Source organism: Bombina bombina, chromosome 1, assembly GCF_027579735.1.
Source record: "Bombina bombina isolate aBomBom1 chromosome 1, aBomBom1.pri, whole genome shotgun sequence".
Classification (NCBI taxonomy): domain Eukaryota; kingdom Metazoa; phylum Chordata; class Amphibia; order Anura; family Bombinatoridae; genus Bombina; species Bombina bombina.
Window position 1 is genome coordinate 1,157,928,841 of NC_069499.1, and position 16,706 is coordinate 1,157,945,546.

The window sequence follows — 16,706 nt, forward strand, 5'->3', positions numbered from 1 at the left end:
TGAATCCGTGGACTCGGTACATCGCAAAAGAAAGAAATTTATCAGGTAAGCATAAATTTTGTTTTTGTTCTAGGGGACAGGGAAATCAGTGAAAAATTATATGCTCATTTGACGAAATAAGCTGCATTATTCATTGCAAAATTCTTCTCAGATATGAAGGTACATTTTTATGCAGCCTACTATTTGTGTTTAATGTCCCTTTAAGACAGAACAAGGTTTTGGGTGTCCCACATAATTTAACAAAAGTAACACCAATTACAGCTCATTTTGTTGTGTATGAATGGCTTATTCTAATAAAACATACATATCTTACTAAACCAACAGTTTATATGCACACTAAGGTGACTAAGGACCACTTTCCATGTGAAAACTAAAGTATAGGGTAAGTTTACAGGACGCTGTAGGTAATTTGTTTTTGTTAGGGTCTGGTTCTAATCCTTTCCTATCATCAACATATGTGTCCACAGACCATAAATGGGAGTGACTATTTAATCCATGCAGGTGGTGAGAGTCCACGATCCATTACTCCTGGGAATTACTCTTCTCTACCACTAGGAGGAGGCAAAACTTCCCAAACCCCAAGAACTCTATAAAACCCTTCCCACCTCACCAGTACCTCAGTTTTGTCTTTGCCTCCACTGGATGTAGGCGAAGAATGAAGATGTGTGTCAATTTAGGAAATGTCCAGAAGAAGACCCAAATGCTAGGGCGAACATAAACAACACCCTTGCACTCTGAGTTTAATCCAGGACGTGGCCCCACGACAACCTCTAAAAAACAATGTACTCATGATATGGAGCAGAGTTAGCCTGAGTACAAAGTAATTCAAGATATCAGCCAAATAGACTTCTGAGTAAGGAACTGGTTTCATGAAATGTCTTCCACAGAATCCGGAGAGCAGGGATAGTCCACTTATACTCAGACAGAGGAAGGGAAAAACAAGAAACATTTAATAATGCAGGAGTAGGTAACTTGTTATCAGGCAGTTTGAGGGTTAACACTGTGTAGTCAGTATCACAGAATAAACAGTACTTGCAGTGTTTGGCAACAGGATATCAAGCAGTTTGTAGGTTTACACTGAATAAACAGTACTTGCAGAGTTTGGCAACAGGTAAACATGCAGTTTGAAAGTTTCACAGAATAAACAGTACTTGCAGTGTTTGGCAACAGAATATCAAGCAGTTTGAAGGTTACACTGAATAAACAGTACTTGCAGAGTTTGGAAACAGGTTAACATGCAGTTTGAGAGATTCACAGAATAAACAGTACTTGCAGTGTTTGGCAACAGGATATCAAGCAGTTTGAAGGTTACACTGAATAAACAGTACTTGCAGAGTTTGGCAACAGGTTAACATGCAGTTTGAGAGATTCACAGAATAAACTGTACTTGCAGTGTTTGGCAACAGGATATCAAGCAGTTTGAAGGTTACACTGAATAAACAGTACTTGCAGTGTTTGGCAACAGGTTATCAGGAAGTTTGAGGGTTAACCCAGCATAGTCGGTCTTTGAAGAGTTTGGCAACAGAAAATCAGCAGTTAGAGAGTTTCCACAGCGAAGTCCTCACAGGAGCCACAAAGAGGAACAAACAAACGGGCACTGAAGAAACAGGAAGCCCGGAATAAAAAAGCCTGGTAGTGACATCAGCAGGAATGGGCGGTTCAGACACCTGCCAATCAAGCACACAGAGAGGACCGCCGGAGCTTCCCAGCGGCCGAGCGTGACAATGTGCATTTGATTCTTCAGAGAGAAGGTTTTTAATATCAAGTTGAGGCCCGGTTCCCCCTCATAGTACATTGTTTGTCAGAGTGATGTATACGGAGTATGGTGTTTATATGGGCGGATGTTGGATGCGTTAAATGATAGCCAAGTATCAGGGATTAGTTTGGGGGAGAGGGGATACTTCTCTCCAGTTGGTAGCCTGGGTGTGGTGACAGAGGCTACAATGGACAGAAGGGTGGCCTTCTGAAAGAGATCCTTCAGTGGGCTTTGAGAGGGACTAGGTTTGATGCGCAGCAGTTCTGGACCCTACTGGAACGGGTATTGCCTACCCTGAAGGCACAGACGGCTATGTAGTCTGGGGAAGGATACGTTCCTATCATGGATTCGGGGTCTGGCCCTAGGCTGAGGGCCCTGGATTTTTTTCCAATTATTAAGATTATTTCTAGAGAGTGGAAAGGGACAAAATGTTCTTTCTTTACTAAGATATAGAGAGTCCACATCGTCATTCAATTACTAGTGGAAAATATATCTCCTGTCCAGCAGGAGGCGGCAAAGAGCACCACAGCAAGGCTGCTAAGTATTATTCCCCTACCTATAATCCCCAATCATTCTCTTTGCCTCTGTCAATGGGGGAGGTGAAGTTTGGTGTCTGAAAAAAATTATTTTTGGGTTTCCTTGCATGCAGGGATTTGGGATTTATCTTAGTCCACGTTAATCTCTGCAGTAGAGTAGTGGTTGCTTTTAAGCAGTTAGGAAATTTTGAGGTGGTCCTTGCTCTGTTTCCTAACATATTGCTGCCCTAGTATAGAAAGTCAGAGTAGCTTTACTCTGATCTTTCTTTTTTCTACAGGTCTCTGTAAGGAGTATGTGTCCTTTCAAGCCTTGTGAGCTGTCGTCCTGCCTGACAGTTTGATTGCAGGTAAGTGCTTTTGTCTTCTAGGTATGGGAGACTTGCACTTTTAAGAAAGATCTAAACTGCTTTTTCTCCAACATAGGTGTGTCCGGTCCACGGCGTCATCCTTACTTGTGGGATATTCTCTTCCCCAACAGGAAATGGCAAAGAGCCCAGCAAAGCTGGTCACATGATCCCTCCTAGGCTCCGCCTTCCCCAGTCATTCTCTTTGCCGTTGTACAGGCAACATCTCCACGGAGATGGCTTAGAGTTTTTTAGTGTTTAACTGTAGTTTTTATTATTCAATCAAGAGTTTGTTATTTTAAAATAGTGCTGGTATGTACTATTTACTCTGAAACAGAAAAGAGATGAAGATTTCTGTTTGTAAGAGGAAAATGATTTTAGCAACCGTTACTAAAATCGATGGCTGTTTCCACACAGGACTGTTGAGAGGAATTAACTTCAGTTGGGGGAACAGTGAGCAGACTTTTGCTGCTTGAGGTATGACACATTCTAACAAGACGATGTAATGCTGGAAGCTGTCATTTTCCCTATGGGATCCGGTAAGCCATTTTTATTACAGACAGAAAAAAAGGGCTTCACAAGGGCTTTTTAAGACTGTACACATTTTCTGGGCTAAATCGATTTATATATAAACATATTTTATACTCCATAGCCTTGAGGAATTATTTTAATCTTGGGAATTTTGTAAAATAACCGGCAGGCACTGTATTGGACACCTTATTCTCTAGGGGCTTTCCCTAATCATAGGCAGAGTCTCATTTTCGCGCCTGTATTGCGCACTTGTTTTTGAGAAGCATGACATGCAGATGCATGTGTGAGGAGCTCTGATACATAGAAAAGACGTCATTTGGTATCGTATTCCCCTTTGGGCTTGGTTGGGTCTCAGCAAAGCAGATACCAGGGACTGTAAAGGGGTTAAATATAAAAACGGCTCCGGTTCCGTTATTTTAAGGGTTAAAGCTTCCAAATTTGGTGTGCAATACTTTTAAGGCTTTAATACACTGTGGTGAAATTTTGGTGAATTTTGAACAATTCCTTCATACTTTTTCGCAATTGCAGTAATAAAGTGTGTTCAGTTTAAAATTTAAAGTGACAGTAACGGTTTTATTTTAAAACGTTTTTTGTACTTTGTTATCAAGTTTATGCCTGTTTAACATGTCTGAACTACCAGATAGACTGTGTTCTGAATGTGGGGAAGCCAAGGTTCCTTCTCATTTAAATAGATGTGATTTATGTGACACAAAATTTAGAGAAAATGATGCCCAAGATGATTCCTCAAGTGAGGGGAGTAAGCATGGTACTGCATCATCCCCTCCTTCGTCTACACCAGTCTTGCCCACACAGGAGGCCCCTAGTACATCTAGCGCGCCAATACTCCTTACTATGCAACAATTAACGGCTGTAATGGATAATTCTATCAAAAACATTTTAGCCAAAATGCCCACTTATCAGCGAAAGCGCGACTGCTCTGTTTTAGAAAATACTGAAGAACATGAGGACGCTGATGATATTGGTTCTGAAGGGCCCCTACACCAGTCTGAGGGGGCCAGGGAGGTTTTGTCTGAGGGAGAAATTTCAGATTCAGGGAAAATTTCTCAACAAGCTGAACCTGATGTGATTACATTTAAATTTAAATTGGAACATCTCCGCGCTCTGCTTAAGGAGGTGTTATCCACTCTGGATGATTGTGAGAATTTGGTCATTCCAGAGAAACTATGTAAAATGGACAAGTTCCTAGAGGTCCCGGGGCCCCCCGAAGCTTTTCCTATACCCAAGCGGGTGGCGGACATTGTAAATAAAGAATGGGAAAGGCCCGGTATACCTTTCGTCCCTCCCCCCATATTTAAAAAATTGTTTCCTATGGTCGACCCCAGAAAGGACTTATGGCAGACAGTCCCCAAGGTCGAGGGGGCGGTTTCTACTCTAAACAAACGCACCACTATACCCATAGAAGATAGTTGTGCTTTCAAAGATCCTATGGATAAAAAATTAGAAGGTTTGCTTAAAAAGATGTTTGTTCAGCAAGGTTACCTTCTACAACCAATTTCATGCATTGTTCCTGTCACTACAGCCGCGTGTTTCTGGTTCGATGAGCTAGAAAAGGCGATCAATAATAATTCTTCTTCTTATGAGGAGATTATGGACAGAATTCGTGCTCTCAAATTGGCTAATTCTTTCACCCTAGACGCCACTTTGCAATTGGCTAGGTTAGCGGCGAAAAATTCTGGGTTTGCTATTGTGGCGCGCAGAGCGCTTTGGTTAAAATCTTGGTCAGCGGATGCGTCTTCCAAGAACAAATTGCTTAACATTCCTTTCAAGGGGAAAACGCTGTTTGGCCCTGACTTGAAAGAGATTATCTCTGATATCACTGGGGGCAAGGGCCACGCCCTTCCTCAGGATAGGTCTTTCAAGGCCAAAAATAAACCTAATTTTCGTCCCTTTCGCAGAAACGGACCAGCCCCAAGTGCTACATCCTCTAAGCAAGAGGGTAATACTTCTCAAGCCAAGCCAGCCTGGAGACCAATGCAAGGCTGGAACAAAGGAAAGCAGGCCAAGAAACCTGCCACTGCTACCAAGACAGCATGAGATGTTGGCCCCCGATCCGGGACCGGATCTGGTGGGGGGCAGACTCTCTCTCTTCGCTCAGGCTTGGGCAAGAGATGTTCTGGATCCTTGGGCGCTAGAAATAGTCTCCCAAGGTTATCTTCTGGAATTCAAGGGGCTTCCCCCAAGGGGGAGGTTCCACAGGTCTCAATTGTCTTCAGACCACATAAAAAAACAGGCATTCTTGCATTGTGTAGAAGACCTGTTAAAAATGGGAGTGATTCATCCTGTTCCATTAGGAGAACAAGGGATGGGGTTCTACTCCAATCTGTTCGTAGTTCCCAAAAAAGAGGGAACGTTCAGACCAATCTTAGATCTCAAGATCCTAAACAAGTTTCTCAAGGTTCCATCGTTCAAAATGGAAACCATTCGAACAATTCTTCCTTCCATCCAGGAAGGTCAATTCATGACCACGGTGGATTTAAAGGATGCGTATCTACATATTCCTATCCACAAGGAACATCATCGGTTCCTAAGGTTCGCATTCCTGGACAAGCATTACCAGTTTGTGGCACTTCCGTTCGGATTAGCCACTGCTCCAAGGATTTTCACAAAGGTACTAGGGTCCCTTCTAGCGGTGCTAAGACCAAGGGGCATTGCAGTAGTACCATACTTGGACGACATTCTGATTCAAGCGTCGTCCCTTCCTCAAGCAAAGGCTCACACGGACATTGTCCTGGCCTTTCTCAGATCTCACGGATGGAAAGTGAACGTAGAAAAGAGTTCTCTATCTCCGTCAACAAGGGTTCCCTTCTTGGGAACAATAATAGACTCCTTAGAAATGAGGATTTTTCTGACAGAGGCCAGAAAAACAAAACTTCTAAACTCTTGTCAAATACTTCATTCTGTTCCTCTTCCTTCCATAGCGCAGTGCATGGAAGTAATAGGTTTGATGGTAGCGGCAATGGACATAGTTCCTTTTGCGCGCATTCATCTAAGACCATTACAACTGTGCATGCTCAGTCAGTGGAATGGGGACTATACAGACTTGTCTCCGACGATACAAGTAAATCAGAGGACCAGAGATTCACTCCGTTGGTGGCTGTCCCTGGACAACCTGTCACAGGGGATGAGCTTCCGCAGACCAGAGTGGGTCATCGTCACGACCGACGCCAGTCTGGTGGGCTGGGGCGCGGTCTGGGGACCCCTGAAAGCTCAGGGTCTTTGGTCTCGGGAAGAATCTCTTCTACCGATAAATATTCTGGAACTGAGAGCGATACTCAATGCTCTCATGGCTTGGCCTCAGCTAGCAAAGGCCAAGTTCATACGGTTTCAATCAGACAACATGACAACTGTTGCGTACATCAACCATCAGGGGGGAACAAGGAGTTCCCTGGCGATGGAAGAAGTGACCAAAATCATTCAATGGGCGGAGACTCACTCCTGCCACTTGTCCGCAATCCACATCCCAGGAGTGGAAAATTGGGAAGCGGATTTTCTGAGTCGTCAGACATTTCATCCGGGGGAGTGGGAACTCCATCCGGAAATCTTTGCCCTAATTACTCAACTGTGGGGCATTCCAGACATGGATCTGATGGCCTCTCGTCAGAACTTCAAGGTTCCTTGCTACGGATCCAGATCCAGGGATCCCAAGGCGACTCTAGTAGATGCACTAGTAGCACCTTGGACCTTCAAACTAGCTTATGTATTCCCGCCGTTTCCTCTCATCCCCAGGCTGGTAGCCAGGATCAATCAGGAGAGGGCATCGGTGATCTCGATAGCTCCTGCGTGGCCACGCAGGACTTGGTATGCAGACCTGGTGAATATGTCATCGGCTCCACCATGGAAGCTACCTTTGAGACGAGACCTTCTTGTTCAAGGTCCGTTCGAACATCCGAATCTGGTCTCACTCCAACTGACTGCTTGGAGATTGAACGCTTGATCTTATCAAAGCGAGGGTTCTCAGATTCTGTCATTGATACTCTTGTTCAGGCCAGAAAGCCTGTAACTAGAAATATTTACCACAAAATATGGAAAAAATATATCTGTTGGTGTGAATCTAAAGGATTCCCTTGGGACAAGGTAAAAATTCCTAAGATTCTATCCTTTCTTCAAGAAGGTTTGGAGAAAGGATTATCTGCAAGTTCCTTGAAGGGACAGATTTCTGCCTTGTCTGTGTTACTTCACAAAAAGCTGGCAGCTGTGCCAGATGTTCAAGCCTTTGTTCAGGCTCTGGTTAGAATCAAGCCTGTTTACAAACCTTTGACTCCTCCTTGGAGTCTCAATTTAGTTCTTTCAGTTCTTCAGGGGGTTCCGTTTGAACCCTTACATTCCGTTGATATTAAGTTATTATCTTGGAAAGTTTTGTTTTTGGTTGCAATTTCTTCTGCTAGAAGAGTTTCAGAATTATCTGCTCTGCAGTGTTCTCCTCCTTATCTGGTGTTCCATGCAGATAAGGTGGTTTTACGTACTAAACCTGGTTTTCTTCCGAAAGTTGTTTCTAACAAAAACATTAACCAGGAGATAGTCGTGCCTTCTTTGTGTCCGAATCCAGTTTCAAAGAAGGAACGCTTGTTGCACAATTTGGATGTTGTTCGTGCTCTAAAATTCTATTTAGATGCTACAAAGGATTTTAGACAAACATCTTCCTTGTTTGTTGTTTATTCTGGTAAAAGGAGAGGTCAAAAAGCAACTTCTACCTCTCTCTCTTTTTGGATTAAAAGCATCATCAGATTGGCTTATGAGACTGCCGGACGGCAGCCTCCTGAAAGAATCACAGCTCATTCCACTAGGGCTGTGGCTTCCACATGGGCCTTCAAGAACGAGGCTTCTGTTGATCAGATATGTAAGGCAGCGACTTGGTCTTCACTGCACACTTTTACCAAATTTTACAAGTTTGATACTTTTGCTTCTTCTGAGGCTATTTTTGGGAGAAAGGTTTTGCAAGCCGTGGTGCCTTCCATTTAGGTGACCTGATTTGCTCCCTCCCTTCATCCGTGTCCTAAAGCTTTGGTATTGGTTCCCACAAGTAAGGATGACGCCGTGGACCGGACACACCTATGTTGGAGAAAACAGAATTTATGTTTACCTGATAAATTACTTTCTCCAACGGTGTGTCCGGTCCACGGCCCGCCCTGGTTTTTTAATCAGGTCTGATAATTTATTTTCTTTAACTACAGTCACCACGGTATCATATGGTTTCTCCTATGCAAATATTCCTCCTTTACGTCGGTCGAATGACTGGGGAAGGCGGAGCCTAGGAGGGATCATGTGACCAGCTTTGCTGGGCTCTTTGCCATTTCCTGTTGGGGAAGAGAATATCCCACAAGTAAGGATGACGCCGTGGACCGGACACACCGTTGGAGAAAGTAATTTATCAGGTAAACATAAATTCTGTTTTTTATGTATATATATTGTTTATCCTTTGTGATGATATTTATAGGCAGGGTGCAGGTACTTAAGTGCTTTGAGAGACTAAGGGGTTCATTTTTTCATTGCTGGGAAAGATTAACTGTTTATTGGGGAGGACTTGCAGCTTTATATTGTATTCGGCTGATATTCAGGTTTTTATAGCCTCTACATATTATGTACTTATTTATTTTTTCTCTCTTATGGCTTGAGAAGTGTATATAAAGATTTTTTTGGCGTGTTTTTACTGTTTATTTCGGCTTTTTGGGGGCTTTATGCCTGGCAGTGCTCGTTTTCTTTTGTTTCTGCTCTGGTTTTGTTGGCTGGAAATGGTCATGTGACTCGCTCTTCTGTTTTTTAGTGAAAAGGGAGTCTGAAAGAGCCGTCATTACGATCCTGTTTGTGAGACAGGAAGGTGTTGTTTTCGTAGCTAGTCCTCTAGCTTGTTTCCAGGAGGTCAGGTAGGGCACCCCAACTCTTCTGGGGTGTAGAGGGCCTGCTCTGGTTATTGCTGCTACTTTTTGAAGCGTTTTTTTTTTCTCATTATATTTGAAACGATCTCTTAAAGGAATAGTGTTGTTTAATTCTAATTTAATTTTCAAATTTATTTTTTGGGGGAAATTCTTTTCTATGAACATAGATCAAGAATCCCTTGCTTGTGATAAGTGCCTGTTATGCCTTGAGACACAAATTGTTTTCCATATGCAATTCTGTGCTACTTGTTTAGCTAAAACTTTGCAATGTAAAGATAAATTGTTGCCTTCTGAGACCGATAAAGTCTCTCAAGATGATGCTGTTCAGGCAATGCCACAGTTTTCTCCTCAAACGTCCCAAGCCTCTCTGGCGTCACATGCAGTGCCCTGCGGTTCCTCTCAACCTCCTGGTGGAGTATATTTGCCTGCAGATTTTGCTGCACAGATATCTTCTGCTGTATCTGTGGCATTATCAGGAAATTGTTATTCCTTCTCTATGTCCTAATCCTTCTTCTCATAAGGAACGTTTGTTACACAATCTGAAGTTTTATCTACAGGCGACTAAGGATTTTTGCCAGTCTTCTGCCCTGTTTGTTTGTTTCTCTGGGAAACGTAGAGGTCAGAAAGTTACAGCTACTTCTCTTTCTTTCTGGTTAAGAAATATCATTCGTTTGGCTTATGAGACTGCTAGACAGCGGCCTCCGGTGATAATTACTGCTCATTCTACTAGGGCTGTCTCTTCTTCTTGGGCCTTTAAAAATGAAGCTTCTGTGGAACAGATTTGCAAGGCTGCATACTTTTTCCAGATTTTACAAAGTTGATACTTTTGCCTCGGCTGAGGCTTCTTTTAGGAGAAAGGTTCTTTAAGCGGTGGTGCCTTCTGTTTAGGTTTCTGCTGGACAGGAGTGATATTCCCAACAGTAATGATGATCCCGTGGACTCACCATATAAGGAAATAAATAATAAATTTTTGGGGGTTTTTTGGCGTGTATAATGTTCCTTTAAGAGAGCATGTTCCCTTCTGTCTGATGTATATTCATCGCTAGCACAATGCATGGAGGTAGTATATTATGATGATCATGATGACAACTGAGTCTATACCATTTGCTTGGTTTCATCTGGGACCACTTCAGTTGTGCATGCTTAGACAGTGGAATTCAGATCATTTAGACATTACGTAGATTGTCTATATGGATGCCCAGACAAGAGAGAGTGTTGGGGTTATCCTCCAAGTCAGTTAGTTTAGGACTTAGTTTCCGTTGTCCTTCCTAGGTCGTAATCTCATTGGACGCGAGTCCATCTGGCTTGGGTGGCTTCTTGTGGTTCTCTTAAAGAACAAGGTCCCTTTAAAAAAAATTGTGCTAGTTTGGATTTTTGGCATGCAGAGTTTAGTTTGACTTTTTTTTTATCGCACGTCAGATTTCGGTTCTGCGCTCATCTGGTTAGCGTACATGAGTCCTCGGGATTGCGCACATGGGGGCATGTTTTTTGTTTGTTTTTTTTACTGCACGTCTGCTGTCAGGTTAGCGCACGTATGCACTTTAGTACACGCAGGTCAGTTTTTGGTGTGCTAATCTCTTTAAACAGTATAATGTTGTGCACTCTGCTACTCAGCTGAGTTCTAACTAGGCTTCCGGTGTGGAGTCTTTTTTGTTTCGGCTTAGCGTGCCTTGAACTAATATGTTTTGTTAAGCTTCTTTGGGGGGGGGGGGGGGTTGTTTTCCATTTCTCAAGAGCTTTTTTATAGGGACATTGAACCTTCTGATTCTGTCCCTAAACCTACCTTAGAAGCTTGGTCTCCTGACCACTTTTCTACCATTGTAAAGTGTTTTATTGTTAAAGGCTGAGGTTTGCCCCCTGTCCGGTTCTCTGGAGTGGGACTTTGCGATATATGCGCTTTAGCGCTCACTATGTTGTTTTACAGCATTGATGGGTTGTTTGTATGACTTGTTCCCTCCCACTTTGAGGTCTCGACTCGGACTCTGTCATTGAACTGAGCGGAGAATCTCAGTGACAGGTTGATATGATGTATGCACTATCCGCTGAGGGATCGCTTCCTGTCAGGGTTAGCTGGTTTCAATTCTCCACTGGTTTGGAGAACTCAGTGATGAAGGGAATCAGGCTCATTATGATTATTATTTGTTCAACTTTTCTGTATCTATCTAAGTTTCGCTAGAATATATAGTGCAATCACCAAGGGGGTGGGGAGGGGTGTGTGTGTATATGTATTGATGAACAGCAGTCACGGATTGGTTCAAATATTTGCAGGGTGTGTTTCACGCCACCCAATCAGGCTTAGAGCTAGGTGTTTTAAACTTTCACAGTGAATATGTGTTTTATGAGGCTATGAGTAAGGCTCACGCCGAAACGCGTTAGCCCTTTTCTTGTTACCAGCTCTGTATACACTCACTATTTCAAGCTCCTCTGTATCATCTGACTTTTAATAGGGACACTGTCCCTGTGTATACTCTGTATTTTGTATACTACATGTTGCGATGGTATACCCTGTTCATTAACTCTAAGTTCACTACTAACGGCTGTCGTCAGGTGCTCCTATTTCTTTTGTTTTTTGTTTTTTTTCTCTTCTAGTATTGCTGAGAGCCTTAAAGGGACATTAAAGTCCAAATTAAACTTTCATGATTCAGATAGAGCATTTCATTTTAAACAACTTTCCAATTTGCTTTCTTCTCTTTGTATTTTTTGTTAAAGGTTAAACCTAGGTAGGCTTATAGGCTAATCTCTAAGACCCTGCAGTTCACCTCTTATCTCACAGTCTAGCTGTAAATAGCTAATAACATTTACTGTTTGTTCATGTGTGTCATTATAGATTGGGCTCACTCCCAGATAGTTATTTAAGAGTCTACAAGAAATATTAAGATAAGGAGGCAGTCTGCAGACACTTAGATACAAGGTAGGCATAGAGGTAAAAAATTACATTTTTGGTGTTTACTGTCCCTTTAAGTGTCTAGTGAATGGGTGTTCATAATAAAAATGTTTCTCTTAGCTAGACACACACACTAAATATATGAACCAAAGACCTATGTTGTCCACAAACTAAAGTTACTTTTTTTTACATGTTTTATTCTTTTTTTCAATCTCATCAGGCAGCACCCAAGAGTGAGTATCGCAGGTGGCCTGGTAAAGGGAGCTCTTTCTGTTGCAGCATCAGCCTACAAGGCTCTTTTCACTGGACAACAAGAGTCTGTGTCGGTATGCCTGCTTGATTACCTATAAGTTCTACCTTATTAACCATAATAACACTTAGTAAGAATTTCCTTACATCATTTTGTTTGAAGTCACTGAAATATTGATTTCACTTTAACATTATGTTCAGTGCTTTTGCCACCTCTACCTAGTTTTCTACCCTACCCTCCTCTTTTTCCAATACAGGCCTGTTTGGTCCTTTGGGCCAATCTATGCTTTTCTCTTTGGTGGTTTCTCATCTTATCTCAGACATCCCAACTCTCCCTGATTGTAATAGCGGCTCCCTGATGCCAGCAAATGGAATGCAATCTCCCTGAAACTCCAAGTACCATGACCAATGTGGCCCAAATACGGAAGTGTTTCTTTAAGGAATGCCTTTAGTTGCTGGGACGTTATAGAACCCTCAAAGCATGCATCAGTAACCAAACTGATTTTTAATAAAATAAAACACAGATACTACCTTATTTACTGCACGTAATTAAACTTCATATTCTAAAATATTTAAGCATTCAACAAGCGTACGATCACTGGAAAATAGATTTATTGTATGTGGTTGTGCAATAAAGCTACTCATATGCTAAATCACTTGAAACTGATGCAGTGTAACTGTAAAAAGCTCACAGGAAAATATCACCTGAACATCTCTGTTAAAAATTAAGATATTTTACCTCACAATCTCCTCAGTTCAGCAGAGTAAGTTCTGTGTAAAAAGTTATACTCAGCTGCTCCCAGCTGCAGGTAAAAATAAAAAAAAAAGATGAAGAAATGAACAGCAGCCAATCAGCATCGACAGTGTTGAGGTCATGAACACTTTTACTGTGATCTCATGAGATTTGACTTAACTCTCATGAGATTTCATAGTAAACTTCCTTAAACTGAATAGGGAAATAAGATGAGTGCACAAGGCTCAATCCCTTAGCTGTCCCGGGACAGACATACTGATTTGCTGCTTAGAAGTCCTTTACAATGGGATGTGGCTACTGAGGAACTTTTGATGTAAAATATCTTTCTTTTTACATAGAGATGTTCAGGTGATATTTTCTAGTCAGCTTTTTACAGCTATGCTGCATCACTTTCAAGTGTTTCAACATTTGGGTATCATAGCCCTTTAATGTTAAGTCTCTATCTTATTTAGGGTTTCAAGGTGTCCAATATGTAACTGGGAGGGGGGGGGGGCGTGATTGCGCAGTAGCGGGTGAACCCACCTCCCTGAAATGAGTTTTTGCAGGTTGGGATGTCTGTTATCCCCTCTTTTATATATGTGCTTTGTTAATGTGTAGAAGCTTCTGATGTCTGTTAAAAGTGTACAGCCAAAAACCAAGCAGCCTGACATTTTGTTTCTTCTCCAGCCAACATGCTCGGAGGAGCAGGCCAGTGCCATGATGGCTATCCTCCTAGAGATGGGATTCTGCGACCGACAGCTCAACCAGAGGCTTCTGCGAAAACACAACTATAACCTAATGGATGTAGTAACAGAGCTGATCCAAATCAATGATAATGACTGGTATTCTGCTCGTTACTAAAATGGATTGATTCCCCATGCACAAGCTAATCTCATTTTAGAAGAAACTTGCACGTTTTTACTGAAACAAAATTTAGCTTACTGGGCACTGGACAACCTCTGTTTGATTTTTATTTCTTTTCTCAGACTTTGAGCTGACATGAATGACTGCCTTTATCTATGGACCAGTAGAAATGTGCTCTTTTTTTAACTTTATAGCCGACTTTTGCAGCAGAGTCTTTTGACTGTGCAGTTGCAACAGTCTTTATGGCTCTGGTGAAGGACAGCTGTAAAACAGTGTAGGGAAGTTATAATATTAAAGGTTATACAGTTGTGGAATTGCATTTGAAATGTTTTGGTCGGAAAACCATAGATAACAAATTACTCGGTCTTGGCGCACCAATGCAGTTATATACTGTTCAGAGGCATATACTTTCTTGTTGTAGAACATCTATAAAAACTAACAGTATTTTGGGAAGCCATCAAAAGCCTTTTAACTTCCTGTGTTATACTTTAGTCAAACCACAAAATTATCCCATTACCAAAACATTACAGAGCCCTATATATAATTTGTATTTGCTTCTTTCCTTGAGTAATAAAGGCAATGGCTAAAACCGAAAATGTAATCAAAACAATTAGAATTCTAATAGAAATTGTGTATATTATTCTTGCACATAGCACTTAAATCTTTTTTCTACAGCAACCTACAATGCTGTTATGCTTAATTTAATTTCTGGAGTATAAAAGTCTCCCATTCTTTAGGGGGAAACATGTAAAGTATTTTTAAGTTTTAAAATAGTTGGGTGTGTTTTTTTGTTTGTTTGGGGGTTTTTTTTTTGTAAACTTAATGCAACTTCTTTCTTTCTTACTTTGGTGTTGGGTAACAAACTAACATATGCATAATTTGCAATTTTGCATTGGGAAACATATATTGAATTAACTGCGGCAAATCCTACTGTTAATCTCTGCTAAATGTAGATAGTGGCAGGTAATGAAGTTTATTTTCCAGTCAGATGTCACCGCCAGCCATTATATCTGCACAGTGCCGCTCTTTGCTTGTTTACACTACAAAAAGAAATAGGCTATTCCTTGAGGTTAGTCAGGGTTTTTATGTTTATCACTGGTGTGTTCAAATATGGTTTTAAAAGATGCCAAGATACATTCTCCGTTAAAATAAGATTTAAGTACCAAACACATTAAAAGTAGCATTGCATACTGTGAATTTAGTGTTGGAATCCACAAACCCTTGAGATCTATTTTCTGCTGTTATAGAATTTTAATTAATTTGTTATTCATAAATCCTTAAAGGACATTAAACTCCAAATGTTATTCCCCATTAATGGTTTAATTATATATAATGGAAACACTTTGAAATGCTGTTGAATCGGAACGCTGACACCCCATAATATGTACATGCTCTCATTTATATCTGCCTTTAAATGGCCACAGCAAAGGAGATAGGATTAGCAGCAATACTCAAGGCTTTTCAGTGGGTATGTTCCTGGAATGCATAACAATGCAAATAAAATTTAAACTTAAAATTTATTTTGCAATGCATTCATTTATTTCTGATACATGTATAAAAATGACTTAGGGACATGAAAACAATGCCAATTTACTATTATCAAATGTGCTTCATTGTCTTGGTATTCTTTGTTGAAGGAGCAACTGGTAGTTAGAAACTATGGGGCATATTTATCAAGCTCCGTATGGAAACAGAAATTATGAAACAGCGGTCTAAAGACCGCTGCTCCATAATCTGTCTGCCTGCTCTGAGGCGGCGGACAGAAATCTTCAGAAATCAACCCGATCTAATACGATCGGGTTGATTGACACCCCCTGCTAGCGGCCGCAAATCTGTAGGGGGCGGTATTGCACCAGCAGTTGACAAGAACTGCTGGTGCAATGATAAATGCTGAGAGCGTATGCTGTCGGCATTTATCGATGTGCAGCGGACATGATACGCTCTATCGGATCATGTCCGCTCGCACTATAATAAATAGGCCCCATTGTGCACACAGGAATGGAACACATGAATGACCGCGTGCATTACAAATAAAATACATGTAATAAGTTTGTGTTTTTACTTTAGAAACTCCATCTGTAGGGTGTTTGCTAGGAGATGCTGGTACGCACTTATAGAAGGGCAGAGCAAATACCTAGACTAACACTCCCCTCCCCACCTCCCCAGCCATTCCAGTGTGATATGCAAAATGCGGCATGACTTTTTCAAATATACACAAGGCGCGCACAAAACATACTGTGTGTATGTATCTATATAATAATGGTATTATTGATGTGTGTGTGTGTATATATATATATATATATATATATATGTGTGTGTGTATGTATGTATATATATATATATATATATATATGTATGTATATATATGTATATATATATATATATATATATATATATATATATATATATATATATATATATATATATATATATATATATGAGAAGGTAAGTCCCACCAGGGGGAGAAAAAGTAGGAGACCCGGAGACAGGAAACTTGATGCAAATTAGAATCTTTATTTAGCCAGATTGCCAAATAACAGGTGTGAGTTCAGATGGACACCTGATGCGTTTCCCGCATGCGCACATGCGCTTCATCAGAGGCTAAAGAGTCTAAGTAGGTCAAGACCTATATAGGGGCCAGCAGCCAATCAACAAACAGACTGTGTAAATTGCAATAGGCAAATGGTAAATTGATTGCTGTTTGTGAAAGGGTGTCGGCTCCTCCACAGGTCTCTCAAGATACAATACTCATATCTAACAATAAACACAATAACATGTCTTAACAATAGAAACAAAGGTAAAATAATAATAAACATTGTACATTTTCAAAAAATCTGATAATTTTTCAACAAATGAGTTTTTTGCTTAAAAAAAAATAATAAATAAATGTAAAGGTAAGCAAATAATATGCAAAA

General features: G+C 41.0%; 1 protein-coding gene across 2 annotated transcripts in view; it reads left to right on the forward strand.

Moving 5' to 3' along the window:
- The window catches only part of NBR1 (NBR1 autophagy cargo receptor), a 357,560-nt gene extending 342,249 nt beyond the window's left edge, over positions 1-15,311 (forward strand). For both annotated transcript variants that reach the window (XM_053699587.1, XM_053699588.1), the window contains 2 exons: positions 12,166-12,271; positions 13,615-15,311. In XM_053699587.1, coding sequence (XP_053555562.1) covers positions 12,166-12,271; positions 13,615-13,788 — 280 coding nt within the window. In that variant the 3' untranslated portion in view covers positions 13,789-15,311. The remainder of the gene's footprint in view (positions 1-12,165; positions 12,272-13,614) is intronic.
- The last annotated feature ends 1,395 nt before the right edge of the window (positions 15,312-16,706 follow it).